Source organism: Nesoenas mayeri (assembly GCF_963082525.1).
Source record: "Nesoenas mayeri genome assembly, chromosome: 2".
Classification (NCBI taxonomy): domain Eukaryota; kingdom Metazoa; phylum Chordata; class Aves; order Columbiformes; family Columbidae; genus Nesoenas; species Nesoenas mayeri.
In genome coordinates, this window is record NC_137543.1 from 64694299 (window position 1) to 64717928 (window position 23630).

Sequence of the window (23630 nt, forward strand, 5' to 3'; positions counted from 1 at the left end):
TTGGGAAGCACGCAGCATAGAGCGAGTGACCTCTCGTTTAGTAAATAACTGCAAAATAGCAGACCGGGCGCTTCCCGGGGGAAACTGCTGCCATAGGTCAGGTGGTGAGGGAGCACCCGCCTCCCTCTTCAGCACCCACATCTCCCCGGCTCTTAATGTCACTTTAACCATTTTCTCCAAATATCCCATTTCCTGTGTAGCGGTTCTTTAAATAGCGCCTCGAACATTATTTTAAAGGCTTTCGAAACACTCTTTGCCACCGTTTTTGAGTTTGGGGTGGGTTTTGTTGCCTTTTTTTAAAAGAATTTTTTTTTAGCCTTCTTGCATGACGATACTTTCACGTCGTGGGAGACAGGAACATCTCGAGGAAGCTGCGAAGTTGCACGGAGTACACGGCCGGGGGGAGGGCTGAGGGGGGGGGAGGCGGAATTGGGGGGCCAGTATGGTTTCTAGGGCTGTCCTACTGGTACCGACATCTTCTGATTGCACGCACTCTCTGTGCAGAGCTGCGAGTTTCGGGATGACAGTGGGACTTTATACCCCGGGGGTAGCCCGACAGGAGGGGGCGAGGGGACCCGGCCCCGGGTGGCAGCCGCGCTCCGCGGAGTCCCTTTCCCAGCAGAGGCCGAGATGCAAAGGAGAAATGACAGCATGGAAAGCGGAGTATTTTTATCAGGGCCGGTGCCCGGGGTGAGCGGCGGGCGGAAAGTGCCACCCTCTCTCCTCCCCTGCCCTCAGCCGCCCACGCCGGCAGCGGCATCAAAGGGAATCTCCCTTCTCGCGGCGTGTCAGCGCCGGGGATGAGCGCACCGGCCCGTCATGGCATTTTCACTTCTCCCGGCGCTTACTCAACAGGCGGAGGGAGAGGGTGGGGGGGGAATGGGTTTGGAGCGGGGCGGGGGGGGGGGAGCAAGGGGAGGACTCCCAACCAGCCGCCGCTTCTGCCATGAGGTCACCGCCGCGCTATGCGCGCCCGCCACCGCCCCTGCTCCGCTCCGTTGCGTCAGGCAGGGGGTATCCCCGCCGCGGCCGAGCCGGGGCATCCCCGCCGCGGAAACACCCCGTGCTTCCACGCGTGTCCCTCACCAAGGGGGCGGGGGCATCCTGGCCCCGGCCCCTCCGCCGCCCCACGGCAGCGGGCGTCTGGCCGCTGCTCGGGAACTTCAAGTGTTTCGCGGGGGAAGGGCAGGGGTGTGGATGGGGGAAAGCAGCGCACGCTGCACAGAAGCAATCGCCCTGAGCCTGGACACGCCGAGGGGGAGCCCGGCCGCCCAGTTTGTCTCGGCGCAACTTTTTGGGAAGGAGGAGAGCCGGGCCGGCGCCCCTCGCCAGCAGCTGACTACGGCTTGCCCCCTCCGGAGAGTCGCGGGGGCACACGGGGTGGGGGGGCGATGGGGGGACGCTGCGTGGGTGCGTCGCGGTCCCCGCGGGCGGGCGGTCCCCGAGGCCCTGTACTCCACCCCCTGCGCAGAGGAAGCCGGGCGGGGGCGCGGCCCCACGACAATGGGACTCGCCGGCGCTATAAATACCCGCCCGCGTCTATATTTGGTTTGGCCGGATCACAAACGGGGGGCCCAAAAATAGCCCCGCGCGCCCGCCCGCCCCGCCGCCGCTGCCGCCGCTCAATGGACTCTGGCTCCGCCCCCTCCCCCGCGCGATCCCGGTCGCCCTGCACGGGGCCCGGCGGCTAAATTTAGCAACGCCGCTTGCGTCAATGACGCGGCTGCCGTGCGTCAGGCCCGCCACGCCCCGCCCCTCGGAACGGGGCCCGCCGCGTCCTGTGCGTGGATTGGCCGCGGCAGCACGAGGATGGCGTTCCGCGGTGACGTGGAGGCGCTGATTGGCCCCGCCGGGGGCTGGATGCGTCCGGCGGGGAAGTGTCGCCGCGCGGGGAGCCCGGCGGACAGCGGGTTCCCCCGGGGGGGGCGAGGGGGGGGAGCGAGGACCTGGCAGCCGCGCCAGCCCGGGAGGGAGACCCCGGCGCCCGTGGGGGGACGGCGCGCACCGCCGGCCCCGCCGCCTCGGGAAGGGGATCCCGTACGTGATGTCCGGTCCGCGGCGTCCGCCGAGGCGCGCGCCAGCCCCAGCCTGCGGAGCGCACTCTGCGGCGGTGTCGGTGACAGGCCGGCGGGAGCGAGAAGCGGCGGGCCCGGAGCGGGAAAAGCGAAAGTGCCGCCTCCGCCGGTCCCTCCTCCTCGGGGCGGCGTGCGTGCGCAAAGCGGGGCGCCTCGCTCGGCCCCGGCCCCGGCCCCGCAGCGTCCCGTCGCTTGAACTCGTGTCACAGAGCCCCTCCGTACGAAGCAGCGGCCGTAATGACAATAGCGAACGGCCCAGCTCCCGGCAGCGGAAATAAACACAGCACCGGGCACGGCGGCGGGCGGCTGCTGCCAGCGGAGGCGGCGGGGGACCCAACCGCAGCAGCCCGGTGCCCCGGGCAGACGCACAAACACAGACACAGAAGACAGACAGACAGACAAAGAGGCGGGACCCCGGACTTTCTCCGGGCCGCTCACTCGAGCGCCCGCTCAGAGCGTCACCTTCCACAACCTGCTCTTTGCTCCTGCGCACTGGAAAGTTTCAAAAGAAAAGAAAAAGAGGAAGGGAAGAATAAATAGAAAATAGTAAAAAAAAAAAAAAAAAAAAATTAAAAAAAAGGACGGAAGGAAAAATAGAAAGGAAAAAGAGGAAACAGAAAAAGAGGGAGAAAAGGAAAAAGAGGAAAAAAGATAACAGAAAAAAAAGAAATCTTTAAGTCCTCCTGAAAGTGTCACTAATTAAGCAAGCAAAGCTTTTTCCCCTTGAACCACGCCGGTGAAGAGTTGCTGTGTTTGCAAAACAACACAACACGATCGCATAATAATAATAATAATAATAATAATAATAATAATAATAATAATAATAATAATCTCTCTTGGGAGCGACTCGCCAGGCAGCCGCGGGCAGCCAGTCCCGAGGCGGCGGACCAGCCACCCCGTCCCGCTGCTGGCGACGCGGAGCGGCCGCCTCACCCGCTCTGCGCGGCACGGCACGGCACGGCTCGGCTCGGCTCTGCGCGGCTCTGCGCCGCTCTGCACGGCTCTGCACAGCGCGGTGCGGCGGGAGCGCGGCGCACACACTGGGCGGGGGGGGGGGGTCAGTAGCGTCAGGCTCCCATGGCGTCACTATTGACGTTTCGCATTCCAGCCGCTCTATGGAGAGGCCGCTAGGGCTCCTCTCACATAAATGACGTTCAGAGAGAGGGAGCGGGAGAGCAGCGCAGAGAGGCGCCTCCGTCCCCTCTCTTCGCGCAGGCACACGCGCACCCCGGGGCACTTGCACTCGCACCGGGAACGCGGGCACAGGTCCCGGCCCAGCTCCCGCCGCACACACACAAAGGCAAATCGCGGCGGCGGCGGCGGCGGCAGCGGCTCGGCATCCCTCGCCCGCCCGCCCGCTCCTTCCCTCCCGCCGCCCGGGGACGGGCTCCTGGCTTCTCAGGCTTTTGCAATCCTTTTCCATGCCTCGGGATAACGCACCCTCCGGACCTGCAGCCGCCGGGAGTCTCCGGGGTTTTGTGTCTCGGGTCCTGCCGCTGGACAGCGCCTACATGCGCCTTTAAGGAAGCGGGCACCTACAAACTAGATGTAAAGACGGAACCTCCACAGCAACCGAGTACGTATACGAATGAGCGGGAGCGGCTGAGGGAGAGGGACAACGCGACGTGTCCCCACTCTGGGAAAGTTGTGCCGCCGGGGTAGATGCTCGGGAGATGCCGGCGGCGGGCAGCACGGCTCAGCCGGCGCGCTGCCGTGCCGGGCTCTCGCTGAAACTTTTCCCTCTCCTTTCCCGCTTCGTGGATGCTCGTTTGCCGCTCGGCTCCAGAGCCTCCCTGCCGGCTCAGCAACCCCCGCCGTGCCCGGGGCACCGCCGCCCCTCGCAAACGGGAGGGCTGTGGCTGAGAGGAGCGGCAGCCGGAGCCGGTGGTACTAAGGTATTTCTGCTAGTTGTTGTCATGGAAATGATGCTGCCGGCGGCGGCGGCGGGGAGTTTACAGCGCCGGTGATGAATGGCAGTAATTTGTCTCCTTCCTTTAACTGCGCTTGGGAAATAGGTGGTTTTGTTTGCACAAGTTCGAGCTGTCTAATAGGGACGGAGGGGCAGGTTGATCTAATCTCACTTTGGGAGAGAATAGCCCTCTCGGCAGCCCGAAAGAGCTTGGCCCAAGAGGTAATTGCCGGAATGTGACATATTGTATGGAAATGAGACGGGATCTTTGCTCGGCACGTCTGCCCGGCATCTGCTCCTCGGAAATGTGCACTTTTCCCCTCGGAGGTCAGAAACCGTAATGAGGTGCTGCGGTGCCCCGGCACGGGTGGTGCGGTGCGGGCAGGCTGGGCTGGGCTGGGCTGCGCCGCTGCCCCGCTCCCTGCCCCTGCGGTGCCTCTTCGCTTATGCCTTCTTACCTTAATAGCTGCGAAAGAAGTTTCGGTCTTGGAAACAGGCGAGAAAACGCGGACGCTGGCTTGTGATATTGTGTCGGGGGGCGGATATCGGGACGGCATTATCGCGATACACTGTCCCAGGGGGGGAGATGCGGCTCACCTTCGCGCGGCTAGTTAATAAGGCTGTTATTTAACTTGCAATTTTTTGAGACAGTGGATTCCATGCGAGAACATTTCACAGGGAAAACGCTGTTTTAGGTAGGGGGATCGGTGTGTTGGGATAGTATTTTTTTCTTCTGGGAAAAAAATAAAAGAAAGTTTGGGAATGAATCGCTAACTTTTATCCAAGCCGCTACACTCGATTACATTCTTCGCCCTATTTTTCTCTCCTCCGTGGAGACCGTTGTATGCTGGAGTCAAGCCCCGGTAAAAAACAATGGACTAAACCAGACCAGACGGTTTCTTCGGAGGTGAATCTCACACGAGTTCGTGGATATTTGCTGGAGTGACCGTGCGGCTCGGGGCGATCGCCCTTCTCCAACCAAAAAAAAAAAAAATCACGACCTAACCGGCGGTGGAAATAGAGCTCAAAACTTTTTCATTCAATGGAGCTTCCCCCTCCGCGGTCCCTCTCGGGTAAATGAAGGTTTCGAAACTCGCCTGAAGAAGTCACAATCACAATGGAGTATTTCACGGTTTCCTCCTCGTATTACAGGGTGGGGAGGGGTGTCACTCGGGGCTGAATGTAAAGTGCACGGAGGAAGAAAAGAGCTTTGACAAGGGTAGTTATTTCCTTCTAATTTACAGCCCTTAAGGCTCTGCGCTCCTGGCTCGGGCGGCTGCAGTCCGGAGGGGTGTTGCATGGTTAAAAGCGCAGCGAGTGTCTCTAGGTAACCGGCGGCTCGCGGGGTGGGGGGAAAGGAGCCCCAGGGCGCTCCGCGCCGAGCGGGAAGCCGCTTCGCAAGAGCTTGGCCCGACAGCAGGGAGGGAACAAAACCCTGGGGAAAGAAAGAGATGAGCTACCAGTCACTTAACATCCCGAGAGCTGAGGGGAGACACCAAAGACTAGGAGCGCCTGGAAAGAAAAAAAAAAACAACAACAAGGAGCGGGTGAAAGAGCCGCCGGGGAACGGCTCCCGTGGGCAGGGGACGGCGCTGCCGCGCATCCCCCGCGCTGCCGCGGAGCCCCCGGCCGTGCTGGCAGCGCCGGGCTGCCCCGGGACCAGGGGACGCGGCGAGGCCGCGGTCCCTTCCCTGCGCGCACGCTGGTAGCCCCGGGGCGTCCCGCGGGGCAGAGCCGAGCGAGGAGCGGGAACTGGAGATGCCGCAGGGTAGCCTGGCTGGTAGGATACCACTCAAGTCTGGCCAGTACCTTGCATAGAAACTTCCAGCCTGCTGCTGCCCGCCTTCCCCTCAAAAAAAGAAAGTTCTCGCGGGGAAGTGAACGCACGGGGATGCTGCCCCGCTTGTTGTAGTCTGAGAATCTGCTCTTGCCTTCCCCAGTTTCCTTGCTTGGAGAACGGCTGGCTTCGTTGTCCCAGCCCGGTGCTTTCTTGCCTTTTGTGTGATGGGGGAGCGGTAGCTGGTAGAAACGCGCTCCCAGTCCGGCTCCCTCTCCCCACCCGTGGGGCGAGGCGGTGGCTTGCCGTGCGAGTGTGGGGGAAGGTCCCCCCGAGACGGTCGGCTTGGGGAGGGGGGAGGCGTGGGGGACACCCCCTGCCCCATCGGGCCCAGCCGCCCCCTGACTCTGCCTTCTCCCCCGCCGCCGGCGGACAGAGCCCGGGTCGGAAGAGCGCCCCCCGCCGAGGCCAGGCTCCAGACCCGCCTCCGCAGAGAGGTCCCAGCCGGCACCCAGCCCCCCGCCGCCGCCGCCCGCCGCCGCCTCCGTCCGCACCTCCAGCCCCACCATTCAGCGCGCAAGATACCCGCCAGGTAAGCTGCCGCTCCGCGGGCCCGGGCGGCCCGGCTCCTCCCGGGAGAGGACGAGGAGGTGGAGGGGGGTGAGGGGGGAAGGGTGTGCGAGAGCTCCTGCCGTGGTCTCTACCCTTCCCAAATCCCTTTGGCATCATCGGCCTCCGACGTACTCCCTGTACCGGGGCCGCGGGGTGTTTAAATCCCAAAAGGATCAGGGCAGCGCTTTAACAGCGCTTCTAGCGATGCCATGCCTGGGCACATGGGGGTTGTGAGCCACCAGCCGAAGACCTGCCGGCTTTCGAAAGGAAAATTAGTGGGATATTAGTGTCCCTGTGAGGAGTCCGGCTTGCTGGACGTTAAGCTGAGCATCCCTTGTGTCGAGCTTTTGCAAAGACAGCAGAATAATAAGCTAACAGCCCTGATTTTTGTGCCCATTCATTTGGGCGTTGATGACAGGTTGCTCTTCAATGCGCCTCCTATGGGGCTTTTTTTTTTTTTTTTAGTATTGTTGGGTAAGGAAGAAAAAAATCCCAGGTTATTTACTTTGCAGAGTAATTAATATTGGTGCCCTAAGTGGAAAAGTAAGGGTTAGAATTAGTCAGTCAAGTGCAATGGCAAAAAGCGAGGTAGGAGGAGTCCCAGAGAGCCGACCAGACCTTTAGGTTGGGGATATTTTTTCTGTCTTCAGGTCGGACTGATTTTAGACTTCTGTTTTCTTAGTCCACTTTGCACAGAATTCAGTGACATAAACCTGTTATGCTTAGAAAAAAAAAAAAAAGCAAACTGATCTGTTTACCCGAAATACTCATTTTCTGAGGTAGGAAAAAAGCCTTTTCCCTTCATAGAGTTTTGTATCAACACGTCCACTTGTCACATTATCTGTCCACTCATTCAGTTGTGTTCCTCAGTCAGTTCTCAGTGGAGGTGCGTGGAAGGAATTTATCTCGCCTTTTAATTGATCAGCACTGGTCAGTACGTCTTAACAGACAGTCCTTAAAACAACAAATGATAGTAATAGGAATTGCCATGAAATGTGGACGTGTGGAATGACATGGACAGAAATTGATAGGGAAAAAGAGAACGGTAGAAAAATACATAAATAACACTGGGAGGCAAGGCTTATGTTGTCCTGCTTTTTCTTTAAGTGTTTGGATTTACAAGCAAGAAGGTCTTAACTTCAGAAAACAGTGCTATTTTTTTCTCAGTTTTTAAAGTTTTTTCAAGAAGAAGAAAGATCTGAGTGGTTTGTGACAGTATGATAATTGAAATCTGGTGCTTAGCTTAAATATGTTTGTCTGCAAAGCAGGAAGGAAAGAATTAAAGGTTGATTTAACACAAATTATTTGTATTCTTATATACCAGGCTCAAGTGAAAATTTTAAAATTATAACTGAAGGGAGTTCTTAAAATACTGAGAAAAACCCCACTGTTTGCAAGGCAGATTTTTTTAGTTTTAATTGTTTCTCAAATGCTTTTGGAATATAAATTGCCACTATTAAGAAGAGATGAACTGCTCTTAATTTTGATATACATTTTCTTCATGTTTACTTTTCTCTTTATAAGAGATTTTATACTAATTGGTGCATTTTATTCCTCTGCTGTGGAACTGAAATACACCAAGCACTTTTAGTTTGGGTTGCAAATATTGGGCTAGAGTCTCCCAGTGTTTAGTCAGACAAACCTCAAATGGATTGCAGAATTTGGTCCATTATTTCCTGAGACCAGCAAAGGAAATAGCAAACTAGGAGGAAAAGGAAAAGAAAAAAAAAATCACATCTTTGTAGCCAGGCACTGTGTTGCTTCAACCATCCGAGCTATCAATGAACCACATTAACTTTGATGACTAATGGATAAAAACAATTGTATTAGCAGCCTCAACCTTTCTTTCCTATAAACCAGAAACAAATACCATACATGTTTTCTCTTACAGTTTTGCAAATTTAAGGATATGTTGTACCACCCACTTTTTTTAGGAGAAAGTTCTACCACATATAAACCTTAAAACTACTAGTTAGACAACAACCTTAAATTATTAGCTGACCAGAAATATGCTTGAAAGGCCCAGAGTTGAATAAGCAAAATTGATGTTTGCAAGTCGTAAGCAGCAAACACGGTGATTTGAGTCGTTCCTCTGACATGTACTGCAGATGCTGTTTCTTTTAAAATAAATATCATTTTCCATATTATGCATTTGATAATCTTGTTTGCCCTTCATGAAAATTTTATGACACAGTTGCACGCATACAGAGATAGATTTAGAGCCATAAACTGTTTTCATTCTGCTTATCTAATTCTCATTGACACCTATGTATATTAAGCAGCAGATGTAGGGCAGCTTGAGATGGCTTCTTCTCTCGGTGACACTGGTATAAATTTGAGTTGCTCCCATGACTAGATGAGAACAGGATCCCTAATACCTAATGCTTAGTCGATCGTCAATGCGTATTTCTTGTTGAAAGGCAACGACTCGAGGCTAATTTATATGTCCCCATCCAGAAGAGAGTGGGAGTCGGGTGTCTAACTGAGCTCCGTGAAATGTGGGAAAGCTTTTAGGAAAGAAGTTCGCGAGGGCTAGGGCCACGGCCTCGGCATGCTGGGCTTGTTGTTAATGTCCCCCTTTGCCCTTGCAGATATGCCCTGTGTGCAAGCGCAGTATAGCCCTTCGCCGCCCGGTTCAAATTATGCAGCTCAGACCTACGCGTATGGCTCGGAGTACAGCTCAGAGATCATGAACCCTGACTACTCCAAGCTGACCATGGACCTGGGCAGTACCGAAATCACTGCCACTGCCACCACCTCCCTTCCCAGCTTCAGCACCTTTATGGAGGGTTACTCTAGCAGCTATGATCTCAAGCCTTCCTGCCTCTACCAAATGCAATCTGCCTCCTCTGGCCAGAGGCCTCTCATAAAGATGGAAGACACACGGCTCTCCCCGTACCAGCCCTCACTGCCACCCTCCACAGACGAGGGAATGCCCAGCACCTCCATGTACTTCAAGCAATCTCCACCCTCCACGCCCACCACGCCTGGCTTCCCCTCTCACCAGAGCCTGTGGGATGAGCCCCCGTTGCAGCCCACACAGAGCTGCCTGCCACCCGGCCACCTGATGGACACTGCCCCCATGAAGACCGTGCCTCCTCGCTTCCCCCTCTTCCACTTCAAGCCCTCGCCCCCCCACACACCACCCGCGGCTGCCCACATGTGCTACGACCCTGCCTCCCTGAGCCTGCCCCTGGGCTCCGACAGGCCGGCCACCAGCCAGCCGCACATGGAGAGCCATCCCTACGGGCTGCACCTGGCCAAAAGACCAGCCACCTTAGCCTTCTCACCGCTCGGCCTCAACGCAGCCGCCTCCAGCCTGATGGGGGAGAGCAGCGGCGGCAGCAGCAGTGGCCTCCCGTCCCCACCCAGCCGGAGCTCCTCGTCCGGGGAAGGCACCTGCGCTGTCTGCGGGGACAATGCCGCCTGCCAGCACTACGGGGTACGGACGTGCGAGGGCTGCAAGGGCTTTTTCAAGGTGAGAGCTCTGTGATTTTCTTCCTTCCCCAATTCCCCCAAGCCTGCCCTGGCAGGCTCCTTGTCCTCCCCCAGTAGGGTGTGATGGACACCTACCCAAAAATTTTTGAAAAAGGCCAAAGCAAGCCCTCTGTAGGATAAAATGATCAGCTGGTCTCAGCTGAGAAACGTCCATGGCAGTGAGTTGGGCAAACCACATCCTCAGTCTGCCAGCATCCCTCAACGGAGCACAGGTCACCCCTGTCTCTAAGCTCCATTTGTTCCATGTCGAAATGCACCTGGAGTACATCCAGCCTGGGTTTGACTCAGTCACTCGCTCCAATTAAACTTCATTTTTAAGCGAGGGAAGAAATCCAGGAATCATAAAGTCCACTTGGTATTTTAGTTGGTGGCAGGGGTGCCATTTGTCGTCCGGGGGATATTGAGGTGAGGAGTGCTGCGGGGTCAGCGCCAGGAGGAAAATGTTTTCACACGTGGGACAAACCCAAGCGCTTCTGATTTTATTTGGTTGCTGCCTCGTTGTTACTCTTCAGCTCAGGAGCCCAGTGAGCCCTCAGTGGTGGGAAGCAGAGCTGTGACTAAGCCATGCACAGGGTCCCCGTGCCTGCTCTGTCATGGAGAAGGCTTTGCAGCTGAAGAGCAACATGAAAAACTTACACACAAGCCGTTTCTCAGTGGAACTGAATACTCTCTTTCTGCTCTTAGATTTGGGTGCTTTGTAATTTCCTTCCAACAGACCGAGTTCAGATTCCAGTGTTATTTCAGAAATTTTAGCTTAAGTGAACAACTTTTAGTAGGATGGTTCTGGGCAGCAGCTTTAAGATTTGGTACATTTGGAGTTGATTTGGTGTATTCCTTCCTGCAAAAACAACAGTAATGCTCCTGTTCTGGTAAAAGATACGATGGGAACAAAAATAGTCCAAAAATAGCTGGTGGGGAGGGCTTACAACTTTTTTTAATTGTAGACGGAGCTGCTAATGTTACTGACTAATAATCCTTTGACAATGTGGTAAAATACACAAGTCTTATAAAACTCAGCTGTTATTTAAATATAACTAGAGAAGGAAACACAAATAACCTGGAAATAGCAACTCTCAAGGGCCTGATCCTGCCCCTGTGGAAATCAATAGCATATCCTTGACTGGGAACAGTATCTAAAGCTTATTCTGCAAAATTAAACAGTATTCAGCTCCAAAATGCAATGGAAAATATTTGCTGTGTCTCTTGTATTTAGTAGATTTAGGTTGTTATTTGAAAAGGAACACAAATTATGAAATAACATTTTTCAATTAATTTAATCGCAGTGAAAGATTTAATATTGAATGTTGAGTTGATAAATTTGCTCCTGTTCTGATGTCTTTCCTATTAAAGGCTTTTTTTGGTGCAAAGTTATTTATTGATGTATCTTTGATTTTAAGTATGGAAACATAGAATACATTTTTGCATGGATATTTGTTACATTGTCTCATGGTTTACCAGGTTTTTAGAAATTTGGAATTTACTATATAGTTCTAAGATAATTTTAGAGTTAATTAAATGCATATAACCACAGTATAATTTTTTTTTTTTTCCGAGATAAGGTTAGCTTTCCCATAATATTTACCTAAACATATTTGGTAGGGATTTCTGGTATTTTTATTTTTCTCCCTGATGATTTTAATGGCTAACCAAACCAGTTATTGTGGTATTTGACTAACAATAGTGATAGCAAGAGAAGTACATCGCAGATCATTTTGATTTTATTTTAATAAGGTCAGCAATAATCAAGGGAATGAACCAAGTAGAAAATTGTTCCCAAAGGGATATTAAAAGCGGAGATAATCTAATCCCCAAAGGTAGATGCGATGACCTGGTAATTTCAGATATGATTTTATCATTCAAAGTTGCCTGTCTCCAGAGACTTGCTTCAGAACAATCCTAGATGATTTTCATTGTCAGCAGCTAACACTAATAAAATTGTTTTTCCTGGAGGCTAGTGTGTTAGGAAATTAATTTTATCTAATTATATGAATTGCACTGTCGCTTTTCATGTTGTAATTAAAACACATTTTGTCAGGTTCTAAGTTGTTCAAGAAGCAATCAGTTTACTATTTTTGTGTTGCATTTTCACAGAGAACAGTTCAGAAAAATGCAAAATATGTTTGTCTGGCAAATAAAAACTGTCCAGTGGACAAGAGACGTCGTAACAGATGCCAATACTGCCGGTTCCAGAAGTGTCTCAGTGTCGGCATGGTTAAAGAAGGTAAGGGCTATTGCTATTATTATCCCAGATGCCGAAATATTTTGCTTAATGAATCTGCGTGTTTGTATATGTGGACATGGATGCCTTTACAATTAATTTTACAGTGATAAGATTCATAACTTACCCCAAAATGTGTGCATTTGTGTAATAATGTATTGATTTTCTTCTTTTCACCCGTATTATCATATTTAGTCTTTAGACCCCAGAGTTCAAGAACAGCAAGGTCATGAGAGGATAATTTGACACTGGCCAAAATGTCTCCTTTATTAACTTTGAATGTTGCTCAATAATGCTGTTGGCTTCCCCCGTTATCTCACCGGGGGCTGCACTGGATTGTGTACATTTTGACATCGAATCTTGTCTCATTCCCATACGCTGATTGTAAATTTGCAATTAATTTAAATGGAAACAGGATCAACTCATTAGTCCCAATTCTGCAAATATTTAAGTATGTGAGTAATACTGTGTCAGCAGTCCCATTGCAAATACTGACACGGGTAATATAACCTATATAGCTTGACCATGATTTTTCAAATGCTTCAAGAAAGCTAAAATTACTTTGAATGAATGACTCTGCCATTTAAAATGTGCACCAATAACAGGAACGTTAGAATTTGTGTTTCACATTTGGTTTTCTTTTGGCAGTATAGTGTCTGTGTGTCTGTGTGTGTGCATGGGCACATAGATGTGCTGCAAAGCACGAACACCGGGAACACAGCTGGGCTTTAAGTAAGCAGCTACATTGCTGCTTACTATCATAAGTCTGACGCAATTTTGTTATCATTTGTGTTCCTTTGCAATCAAAGGCATCAAGAGCATGTCCTGAAACGAGAATGCTCTTATTTTTGCTGGGCTGGCCACCATAAGAAAAGCAGGTGTTCATTCTGACACGCGGTTTGCTGGTATCTTCACAACTAATTCCCTTTTGTTTGTTTGTTTGTTTTTCCCCTAGTTGTCCGTACTGACAGCCTGAAAGGGAGAAGAGGTCGTCTGCCTTCCAAACCAAAGAGCCCCTTACAGCAAGAACCCTCTCAGCCCTCCCCGCCTTCTCCTCCCATCAACATGATGAACGCCCTTGTACGAGCTTTAACCGACTCCACGCCCAGGGAGCTTGACTATTCAAGAGTATGTCTCACTTTTGTTTGCTTCCTTGTTTTCTGCATAGAAATTATTTGTGAACTGAATTTCTACTTAACTGCTGGTTTGCTAAAATGAAATTAAATGTGAAATTCAAATGAGGGTAGAAGTTTGTCCAGCCAGCCATGTCTTTTCATGGTAGGTGAACAATGAGGGGAAAGGAGGTGCAGTAGGAATTAGTGACTATTCGTTGTGAGAATATCAATCATAAACTTATTTGCAGCATATTCCATGGGTGAGTGAAAGCGAAAATGTGTGAATGAAAAGAGCATTCTTCTTGCAAAAGGCTGTGGCAAAACACAAGCAATTAGAATATGATCCCTCAAACTCAGGAGCAGTACTCACAAGTCCAGTATCTTAATTTCCAAGTTTGGAAGGGTAAAATGTCATAGCACTTCCTTAATATTCAGATATAAGGTTGCTCAAAGTAACACTGGACGGATAGGGCCATTTGTACTGAAATCAACAGGAATTTTGCCATTATTTAAATAGGACCAGAATGTGGCTTCGTATACTCCAGCATGAATACTTATTCAGTAAAACTGACATTTGTAAAACAAACCTTTTAAAATCAACATCCTAAAAAATTATTTCAGTAAAGCTTTTTCAGAGATTATATATTTTTGTAACTTTGTTCTTTAATGTATCGTATTCACCATTTAAATATTCATGGAATATTTGGAAAGCTTAAAAAATTGTTCTATAGATATTGAAATATGGCATTGAAATAGCTTGTTAAATACATTTTTAGGCAGGTTGATAAAGGAAAAGAAAAAATACAGCTAAGGAAAAGCAAGATGAGATTCCTTCCTCTTAATGAAATATGATTAAATCTGAGCTTGTAAAGAATACAGCTGTACACAGACGAAATCTACACTGGCCATTTATCACTTGTTGCTAAGTAATATTTAATACTATAACATATTTGATTGTAATGAAATAAAAATTACATATTACATAAAATGAAATATTTTAGAATATATGTACATATATCATTTAGCAATTTTAAGAATGCTGTAACAACTTTTCTTCAAGGTAGTCTGTAAGTAAACAATCATATAATTTTCCAAATTATTAAGAATCTAGCTGTTTGGTGTCCAATAGCCTTTTAGGGGAAGAATGCATTAGCCCTATTTACATGTATTTTAACTTAGCCAGAATGTCTCAGGGGGTCATTCTGCAAATATCAAGGTGTGTGACGAGCTGTGCTCTTTGACAGAAATCCCTTGGGTTTCACAGAATTACAGGGGTATAATAGCCCAGGCCATGAAAGCAGTTTCTAACCTTATGCATTTATTTATTTGTTTATAGATATAAAGTTCTTTTGGATTTACAAAAAAAAAAAATAATGAAAACTGTGTATTTTTATGTGGCTTTTTTCTTTGTCCTGCAGTAATTACTTCTGGTTTTAAGCAAACAGCCTATAGGTTGAACTGTTGAACAATTCTGTTGGGCATTGTAGGAAGCACATGACTGACAGTAAATTAATTTAGTCTTGGTAGCTAAATGTTTAAGTATTGTTGTCTGTTATGACATATTATTATCCAGGTTTTTCTTTACAATAAAATATATAATAGTCTGTTATGCTCAGCACTGCTGAAAAGACAAAAATACACTAAAAGAAATTAGTAGATGCTTATGTTTTTAATAAACCTTATACTTCTTTTGAAAAGTTAAGGGAGATCAGAAAAAAATGCTGTGTAAAAACTGAGATTAATGAATGAAATGTGCAGTAAACACACTGCAATGCTAAAAAATTCCTTCAAAGAATAATCCTGTACCTGTAAAGACTAATTTACGGCATGTTGACCCTGCCGTGCACCACAAACGGGCCGTTCTGGAAACCTGGCTTTGGAGTTAGTCCTAACACTTCTGCAGACACGACCTTCATGTTTATCGTCTTCATGTTTACAAGCTGTAATGTCTGACCGTCTTAAAAAATACTGATAAGAGTTTCAGAGAGGAACCTGTACCCCTTCCCCCCAAAAAAGCCTAAAAAAAAAAAATTACATAAGCTGTGAATTTTAAACCAAAACATATTGGAACTGGTTCTGTTCGGAACATGGCTACTTTTCATTTCAGCACTGGTTTTAACTTACCAGTCCATAGCAATGGTATATTTAGGTACTTGGTTTCAAAAAGCAATTACTAGGAAGAGAGTTTAGTTTATGAAGTCCTTAAAGGCCAAGGGCTGCTGTCCAGTCTTACACCTGTTTTACTGGTACAATTCCATGAGTTTATCCTTCTAAGTAAGTGAGATGGGAAATAGACCCTGTATCTTGCCGTCCTTATTCAGGCAGAATGGCCTCCAACATTAATAGAAATGCTGCCGTTTTGGAGAGGGAGTGCAGCGTTTAGGTAATAACCCACTCTCTTCCCCAGCACAAAATTAAGCAAATGTCAGGGCTTTTGGAAAAGCAAGCATAGCTTCTCCTCTGTGCAGAGAAGTTATTGTTCGGCTTTTGCAGCTGTAGCAGTTGATGAAGGACTGATGAAAGCACGCACAGGGTAGAGCTGGCTCATGCTATCAGGCTCCCCAACATCAGGCTTTCCGAATCCCTTGTAGTTACACCACACAAGTTACTGTTGCTTGCTATGCATGCAAACCTTGCCTTGAGTAACAGTCGAGTTTCATTTAATTCCCCAAGGAGCTCTGAGGAAGGGAGTAATGCAGAGCTTTGTCTTCTGGCTTTCTCCCGGCATGCCTCCAGTTTGCACGGGGCAGGTTAAGAAATGCAGATCTGAGCCCTTCTGTACCATGGCCGCCTGACCAAGGGGAGGCTTACCAGCTGTCTTGGTCAGAAGTTAGGTCACATATCACCTCTTCTCAATGAAATAATCATGGAAAAAAAACCCCACAGATTTTGGTGCATAAAACAGAACCATACATAATGTTTATGGTTACTTATATACTTTTAAGTCTGTTACAAATATTTTATTTTAGCTATTCTTTGTACTTCCTGACTCTTTGTAGCAAGCAGTGACGTATTACAGCAGCTTAAAATTATATAATTCCATATAATTTCTTACCTTTCTTCTCAAATTGCTCTCATGGGCTAAACTGTAACAACAAATACAGGCTATAATTTTTTCAGATGTATTTAATTTAATTAGGTGCCCCATGTGGGGTATACTGTACTGTAGCATTCACTTTTATGTGACATAACGCAGCATTCAACTTCATTAGGAAATGTTAAAACTTTGCGGTACTTTTGCCAAAGGAATCTTTTATAAATATCAGGAACAAATTAATACCTGGCGTAATTACGCTGGCTTGTGATGAGTTATATTTAGAATGAACTTCGGGTAGTATCTTTTTTCTTTTTCTTTTCTTTTCCTTCCTCTTCACTGCTCAAAGGATCAAGCATGCATCTTGCCTTAGCAGTACCTATGGTGAAGCAGGAGTTTCCATCACCCTATTTGATTTCCCTGTGTAGAAAGGAAGAGTCACAGCTCAGCCCCTGCACAGCAACGCACATCTCCCAGAGTCTTCAGGAGCTGAGGACCATGAATGAGAAAAGCCCATCTCCACACACATGCTGTCTTGGCTTGCTCCACATGTCCATTTTAAGAGGGTCCAGAACATGCAGGGTCTCTGAAAAAGCCCATGATATTTTTCTACCCACTAATCACCCCAGTACATCTTGCTGCAGTCCAGTGCCAGGAGTAGTTAGTTCACGCTGCTTGAGCATCTTCAACTGCTCCATTCAGATGCAGGACTGAACATGTAAATAGTGTAGCATACAGATTCTTCTAACACTGCTCCTCATCCTTTCTATTTTTTGGCCTTTACCTGTTTCACCGTCACAGGGTCCTTCAGAGTAGCTGAGGCAGAATTTGTCTTCATGTGAACTCTATAAGAAAGATTGCACATGTTTCACTAGCTGACTAGGGATGTGAGCTGGAGTTTACCATGAGAAACTCATGCAGTTAGTGTTGGGTAAGCAGAATAGAGCCATTTAGGGCTGGCACCAGTACCCCAGATGCAGCCAGAGGTCTCTAGGATTGCTATGGTTCTCCAATCAATCACTGATTCTAACAGTGTGCCCTTCATCCCTTACCTACTAACAGCAACCAGCTCCAGCCAGGACAGACAGAGAACATCACACCTACCCAAGAGCTTCTGCTTGCTGCTTCCCCCTCCCTTTCCTGCATAGATGGTTGCAATTAGCAGCTTGGGTGATAACTGCAGCCCAAGTGGCATGCCTGTAATAAGGTGCTCCCAGGCTGCCAGCCCACTGCTACTGATTGGGAGGGATATGTGGGTCTTTCTGCTTCCACTCTGGCTTGAGGAGTTGATAGGGAGACCTTTAGGCTGGTGGACTCAAGCCCTAACTGCCTGTGGAAAGTTGTTTCCAAAGCGCATGCACGCTTCTTTCAGCCGTGGGGACCGCCCCAGCCTTTCCCTGGCTCAGTCCCAGAGAGAGAGTGGGTATGAGGTTTTTCCCAGAAATAACCCACAAGATGCCTGATGGTGAGGATGTCGTTACGATAAATTCCAAATCATTCAGTTCCTGTTCAGAAAACCAACAGCGCTTTCTAAGCACAGAATGGGACTAAGCCATAAAAGCTCCTGTTGTGTTCTCTGCCGAGAGAGAGCAGTGTCACAGGAGTGACAGGGATCCACTGGTGAGGAAGTAGGAGATGGCAGGGAGGGAGCTGTCAGAGAGTCACGGGAAAGCTGAGCCTGTCCAATGGTTGTCTGGAAGAGTTATGGCCACATCAGCAGGATAATAGGTTCTCCTGAACTTTAAATGCTCCTATTTGATGGATAAGAGGTGATACGGGGCAGCTGTTTTACTTTGAACCAATTCTGTAGTCAAATGAAGCAATGCTGCATGTGTCAGATAAAATACAGTTTTATCTTACATGTCTCTATCACTGTTGGATAAAATGCAGTCTGAGAGGTTTTGGAAGAAATCTGTGTTTTGAACATACTGAGAAACATAGGAAAAGTATTTGATTGTAGTAAGGTGAATAGTATTCCTCTTCTAGTACGATGAAAGTTATGCTACCCACCAGGTTTCTGGTTTTGTTTACTAATAGTATATATGTACTCGTAAAATATGATAAGTATTTATAAATTTTAAACTATTTCTATACACATGGGAATATTTTTTCAGTATACCACTGGACAGTAAAATGCCTGTGGGTAGCCAAATAGGTAGATAGATGTAGACCTACTTATTATGCCTTTCATAATAATACCAGCTTTGCCACAGAAGGAAATGTTGTCGGGCAGGTAACGCCGTATGTTTCACAGAATGTCCTTAAATGCATATAACATTGCTTTCTGTGGCTTTCATTTTAGTACTGTTCCACCGATCAGGCTGCTGCAGGCACAGATGCAGAACATGTACAACAGTTCTATAATCTTCTGACTGCCTCCATTGACATAACCAGAGGCTGGGCAGAAAAAATCCCAGGATTTATTGACCTCCCAAAAGAAGATCAGACATTACTCATAGAGTCAGCTTTTTTGGAGCTGTTTGTACTAAGACTCTCCATCAGGTAACTATTTATTTCCTTTCCTCTTAAACTGATGTGAAAAATAATCCATCTTAATATTTTTAAGGAATAAATATGGTACTATCTATGAACATTGTCAGTTGTACCAAAAAACCCCACAAAACATCAGCAATGTCTGAATCCACAGGATATGGTGTTTAATTTGTTTTACACTGCAGAAAAAAACCAAGAAAGCGATTTAAAAAGAGAGCATATGTCTTGCTAGTGTGCTTCTTTTTATTTGATATATCCCATCCTCTTCTTCCACAGTAGTTAAAACTGATCCTTGGGTACTATTGGAGCAGATTTGTTTCATACTCATCCTCATAAACTATAGAAAAGCACTTTCAGTATGAAAGTTTTTTCCTTTTCCCACTTCTTTTGCGCATGCACATCTTTGTCATCTGTTTTTGAAAAATATGAAGAAGATTTAAAATCTTGTTCAGATTATTTTTCTCCTTAACACCAAGTCATTTAATAGAGATGCTATTTTTCATTCTAGCACTAGTTAAGACACTTTACCAAAAACGCTTTCAGGGACTGAGAAAACTCCAGACTGGTGATTTGAATTATGCCCTTGTTTCTTTAGGTTGAAAATGACCTTTGTGTGTGTTTTTTAACAAGGATATTGGCAATGGGGAGGGGAAGGAGAGGAGAGCTTGGCCGTTATATCTCTCTTACACATAGGTTTTCACATTAAAGAGTTTATGATGCTATGTGCATTGTGGTCCATTACTGCATTTATTTTCCATTGTTTTTTCCCCTATCAATTTTTACAATATGCAAAATGCAGATGAGACAAAGTACATGCTGAGAGTTGCAGAATCTCTTCTTTCTCCAGCTTTTGTTAGTTTTGTATTTCCAAATGCACTCAATTAGTATTTTGGTTCAAACATACAATATTTAATGTAAAATGTCTTCTCTGTTTTTGCCTTTGGGCAGGACCAAAATCTTAACTAATTAGACAGTCTACACCACATGCTACAGCTAACCTCAGGCTTGTAAGTCTACAAAGTAAGCAATCATAGAAGCTTGTTTGTTGTACTTTGGCCTCAAGGGAGAAGCATATTGTCAAATGTGAATGCCCACATATGTCTCAGGATTATATGCCTTGGATTTTAAATGACAGGCACTTCAATACTGGTTATGCATTTTGCTGTAAAGTAGAAGATGCATTTCTAATTTTTTCAATTATTTTTATTTGAGGTCTGATACTGCTGAGGATAAGTTTGTATTCTGCAATGGACTTGTGCTTCATAGACTTCAGTGCCTTCGAGGATTTGGGGAGTGGCTCGACTCTATTAAAGACTTTTCCTTAAACTTAAAGAGCCTTAACCTTGATATCTCAGCCTTAGCAAGTTTATCAGCTCTAACTATGATTACAGGTAAGTGCTCCTTTGTTAATAGAAAGCTTTGGACTCTAGTGCTTTGCTTTAAGGTAGAGTCAAGCAATTTCAGTTAACTTAGCTATATTCAGGGTAAAGTGACTATGATTTTTAAGCACCGTCATGAGTATATCGAAATTGTGGGCTAACTTTAGACCATCAGATACCCCTGTTAAAATGTAATCTAACTCCTTATTTCTTCATGGTTTCATTGTTTTATTGGAATAGTCTCTAAAGCAAACTGCTTCAAGCAAATCGTGTAGCTCCTACAACAATATTCAAAATACTTGCTGAATTCCTAGAAAAGCCTAATGAAATCACCAGAGCTAGGTCTTCTCAATAGGAATACTCGTTGGGTGGGGAAAAATTTAATGAAGTACGACAAGGGCAAGTGTAGAGTCCTGCATCTGGGCAGGAACAACCCCAGGTTCCAGTATAAATTGGGGAATGACTTATTAGAGAGCAGCGTAGGGGAAAGGGACCTGGGGGTCCTGGTGGACAGCAGGATGACCATGAGCCAGCACTGTGCCCTTGTGGCCAGGAAGGCCAATGGCATCCTGGGGTGTATTAGAAGGGGGGTGGTTAGTAGGTCGGGAGAGGTTCTCCTTCCCCTTTCCTCTACCCTGTTGAGACCACACCTGGAATATTGTGTCCAGTTCTGGGCCCCTCAGTTCAAGAAGGACAGGGAACTGCTGGAGAGGGTCCAGCACACAGAGCCATGAAGATGATTAAGGGAGTGGAGCGTCTCCCTTATGAGGAAAGGCTGAGGGACCTGGGGCTCTTTAGCTTGGAGAAGAGGAGACTGAGGGGTGACCTTATTAATTTTTGCGAATATATAAAGGATGAGTGTCACGAGGATGGATCCAGGCTCTTCTCGGTGACAACCAATGGTAGGACAAGGGATAATGGGTCCAAACTGGAACACAAGAGGTTCCACTTAAATTTGAGAAGAAACTTCTTCTCAGTGAGGGTAACAGAGCACTGGAACAGGCTGCCCAGGGCGTTGTGGAGTCTCTTTCTCTGGAGACATTCAAAACCCACCTGGACACATTTCTGTGTAGCTTCATCTAAGTGTTCCTGCTCTGGCAGGGGCATTGGACTAGATGATCTTTTGAGGTCCCTTCCAATCCCTAACATTCTGTGATTCTGTGATCAGGATAGCTTGAGAGCTTGGAGCTATACAGCTGGTATATCTCACCTCTCACCAAGATAGCTAGACCAGAAAGAGTGCTTCACAAGGGCAGGCGGGCTGCTTTTGGTAGCCAAGCTACTGTAGGTGTTCCATGTACTGCTTTTTCGAGAGAGAAAATTAGAGAATAGTAAAAAAAAAAAAAATCGTCTTTGCAGTTGTACAAAAGCTTTTGGGTATGAATGTGACCATATCACCCCTTCTGCCTGCTGGGGCAAACAGCAGCAAGCTGTCAGAATCTGCCAAGTCTGGCCAGTAAGTACAGAATAGGGGAGCATAACATAATAAAGTGTAATTTTACCATGCCTGAGATAACAAAGCTCTTTGACATACACACTGCATACTTGGGCTTCTTGCGGCTGGAGAGGTACGGCTGACGGGAGCAGGAAGGGTTGGGTGTGAGGGTGTCTGACAACCATGCAGCAGAAGTCAGGGCTGCAGTCATCTCTACAGAGAGCCTCACACGCATTTCAGAGAAGCTGGCAGTATGAAGGTACAACCGTGTTGTCAGTGTGAGACAGGGCTACTGCGTGCCTGGAACTGGGCCTTCCCAGGGATGCTGTAAGCTCCGCTGGGATGGATGCTGATTTCCTCACGCATTTCTGGCATCCACCAGTTTTCAGGTGGTGGCCTCAACAATATCAGCTGCAGTCTTCATTTTACCTAGGTGGAGGTCATGCTTGGGAAATACTGAGATAAAATTCTCAATGGCAGATATAGAAACTATGAATTGGCCAATTTCTGTTGACATTTGTTGGCCAAGATTTTGGCTTTGGAGTTTGCTTCCTTCCTGCATTTGGGTGAACAGTTAGTGTATATATGTTCTAGCATTCACTCTCTGCTTCTTAAGTAAAGTATTTTCAGGTTTTTTTATTGCTTTCTATTAATTTTTTTTTGTAGCTGGAAAGGGTTCATTAAGGTCCAGTTTCCTTGACAAAACTCTTCAGTCCAGAATAACTCATTAGATTCGGTTTGTTCTGTATGAAAAAATTCCAAAGTGAGTGATATGTTAAAGCGAGGAAGAACATCCCCAACTTCTTTTTTTGCTCCTATATGTAAACAACCACTGACGTGTTCACACATACTTACATATATATATATAATAAATATATATATGTGTGTGTGTATATGTATGTATAGACTTACCTATTAACATATACAAAGCATATATGTATGTGTATGCATTCAGATATCTATATATCAAGGACAGGTGCTGTTTCTCTATATATGTATTTCCATACAGGCATATATGCTCACATATATATAGCACATAACACTGATTTAGATTATTTACTATATATTAGATATGTCTTTTTTAGGTAGACACAGTTAGCTTGTTCTTGATTATCTTCCTGGAGTCTGAGAGGATGCAGGTCAATGAACAGGATCCCCAGGAAGCTGTCCAAGTGAATGTGGAAAAAGCTATTTTATAGGAAGCAAAGTTTTTCTCCTTAAGAATCCATGCCCTGTTTTAACATGATAATTCTTTGTTCAGTTAGACACTGTTTGATTGCCCTTACATAAAGAGTCAAAGTGCCTGGCTCAGGTCACTCAAAAATATTTAATAGAAATAGCTTTTAATTGATAATACTCCACATTTCTTTCTTTCTTTCTTTCTTTCCTTGATAACAACCCTTTCAGGAGCTGGCTATATCATGCTGGTCTTCCCACAGTTTCTAAATAAATGCTTTTAAAGGAGAGCATTCATGTTCATAAAAGCTTTAAGGTTTTCTGTATTTGTCAAGCTTTTCTTGATTTCCTCCCCTCTATGAGCGGGTGCTTAAAATTAATGTCATTTTCTGCTTATTCTTTTAGAGGCCAGTATATCTTAGCTGATTTGCTTTTAGGCACATAATATACCTTCATGTGATTTAAATTAGATGAAAGCTCGTGTGTCTAGTGATGCATATTCACAGGTTTCAGATCTCCAAGGGAAGCTAGCTAACTTCAGGACTTGGCCAAAAATTTGGTCACCTGGAAGTGGGTCGGATTGTATAAGGATGAACAATATTGAAAAATAAACAAAACTGTAAGAGGAAATCAGGTAATTATGGCTAAGAGAATACTACAGCACAAAATGCTGGAGGGCAAGGTTCTTTTGAGACTTTCTCAGTCGTCACATATTGAAATTTTATATTTAGGAAAGCCTTGAGATTTGCCTCTGGTGTCGCATCCCATGAGAAACGGCTTCTTGTCTTCTCCCCACAGCTTGAGTATAACAGGGCATGTGCTGGTTTTCAGCTAGTCCCAGCAAAAGATAAAAAGTCATAAGGATATATTTCAGAAATCTGAAATCTATTGAACATTTTTAAGCATTGT

The 23630-nt window shown here is 46.8% G+C and overlaps 1 protein-coding gene across 4 annotated transcripts in view; it reads left to right on the forward strand.

Annotated features, from left to right (window-relative positions):
* Positions 1–3224: 3224 nt before the first annotated feature.
* Positions 3225–23630, forward strand: part of NR4A3 (nuclear receptor subfamily 4 group A member 3) — a 30612-nt gene continuing 10206 nt past the window's right edge. For 2 of the 4 annotated variants that reach the window (XM_080340759.1, XM_080340760.1), the window contains exons 1-8: positions 3524–5137; positions 5229–5311; positions 6198–6353; positions 8965–9851; positions 11963–12092; positions 13045–13217; positions 18541–18740; positions 19944–20122. In XM_080340759.1, coding sequence (XP_080196885.1) covers positions 8967–9851; positions 11963–12092; positions 13045–13217; positions 18541–18740; positions 19944–20122 — 1567 coding nt within the window. In that variant the 5' untranslated portion in view covers positions 3524–5137; positions 5229–5311; positions 6198–6353; positions 8965–8966. Of the gene's footprint in view, positions 5138–5228; positions 5312–6197; positions 6354–8964; positions 9852–11962; positions 12093–13044; positions 13218–18540; positions 18741–19943; positions 20123–23630 lie in introns of all 4 variants that reach the window. The other 2 variants (XM_080340761.1, XM_080340762.1) reach the window with 1 other exon arrangement.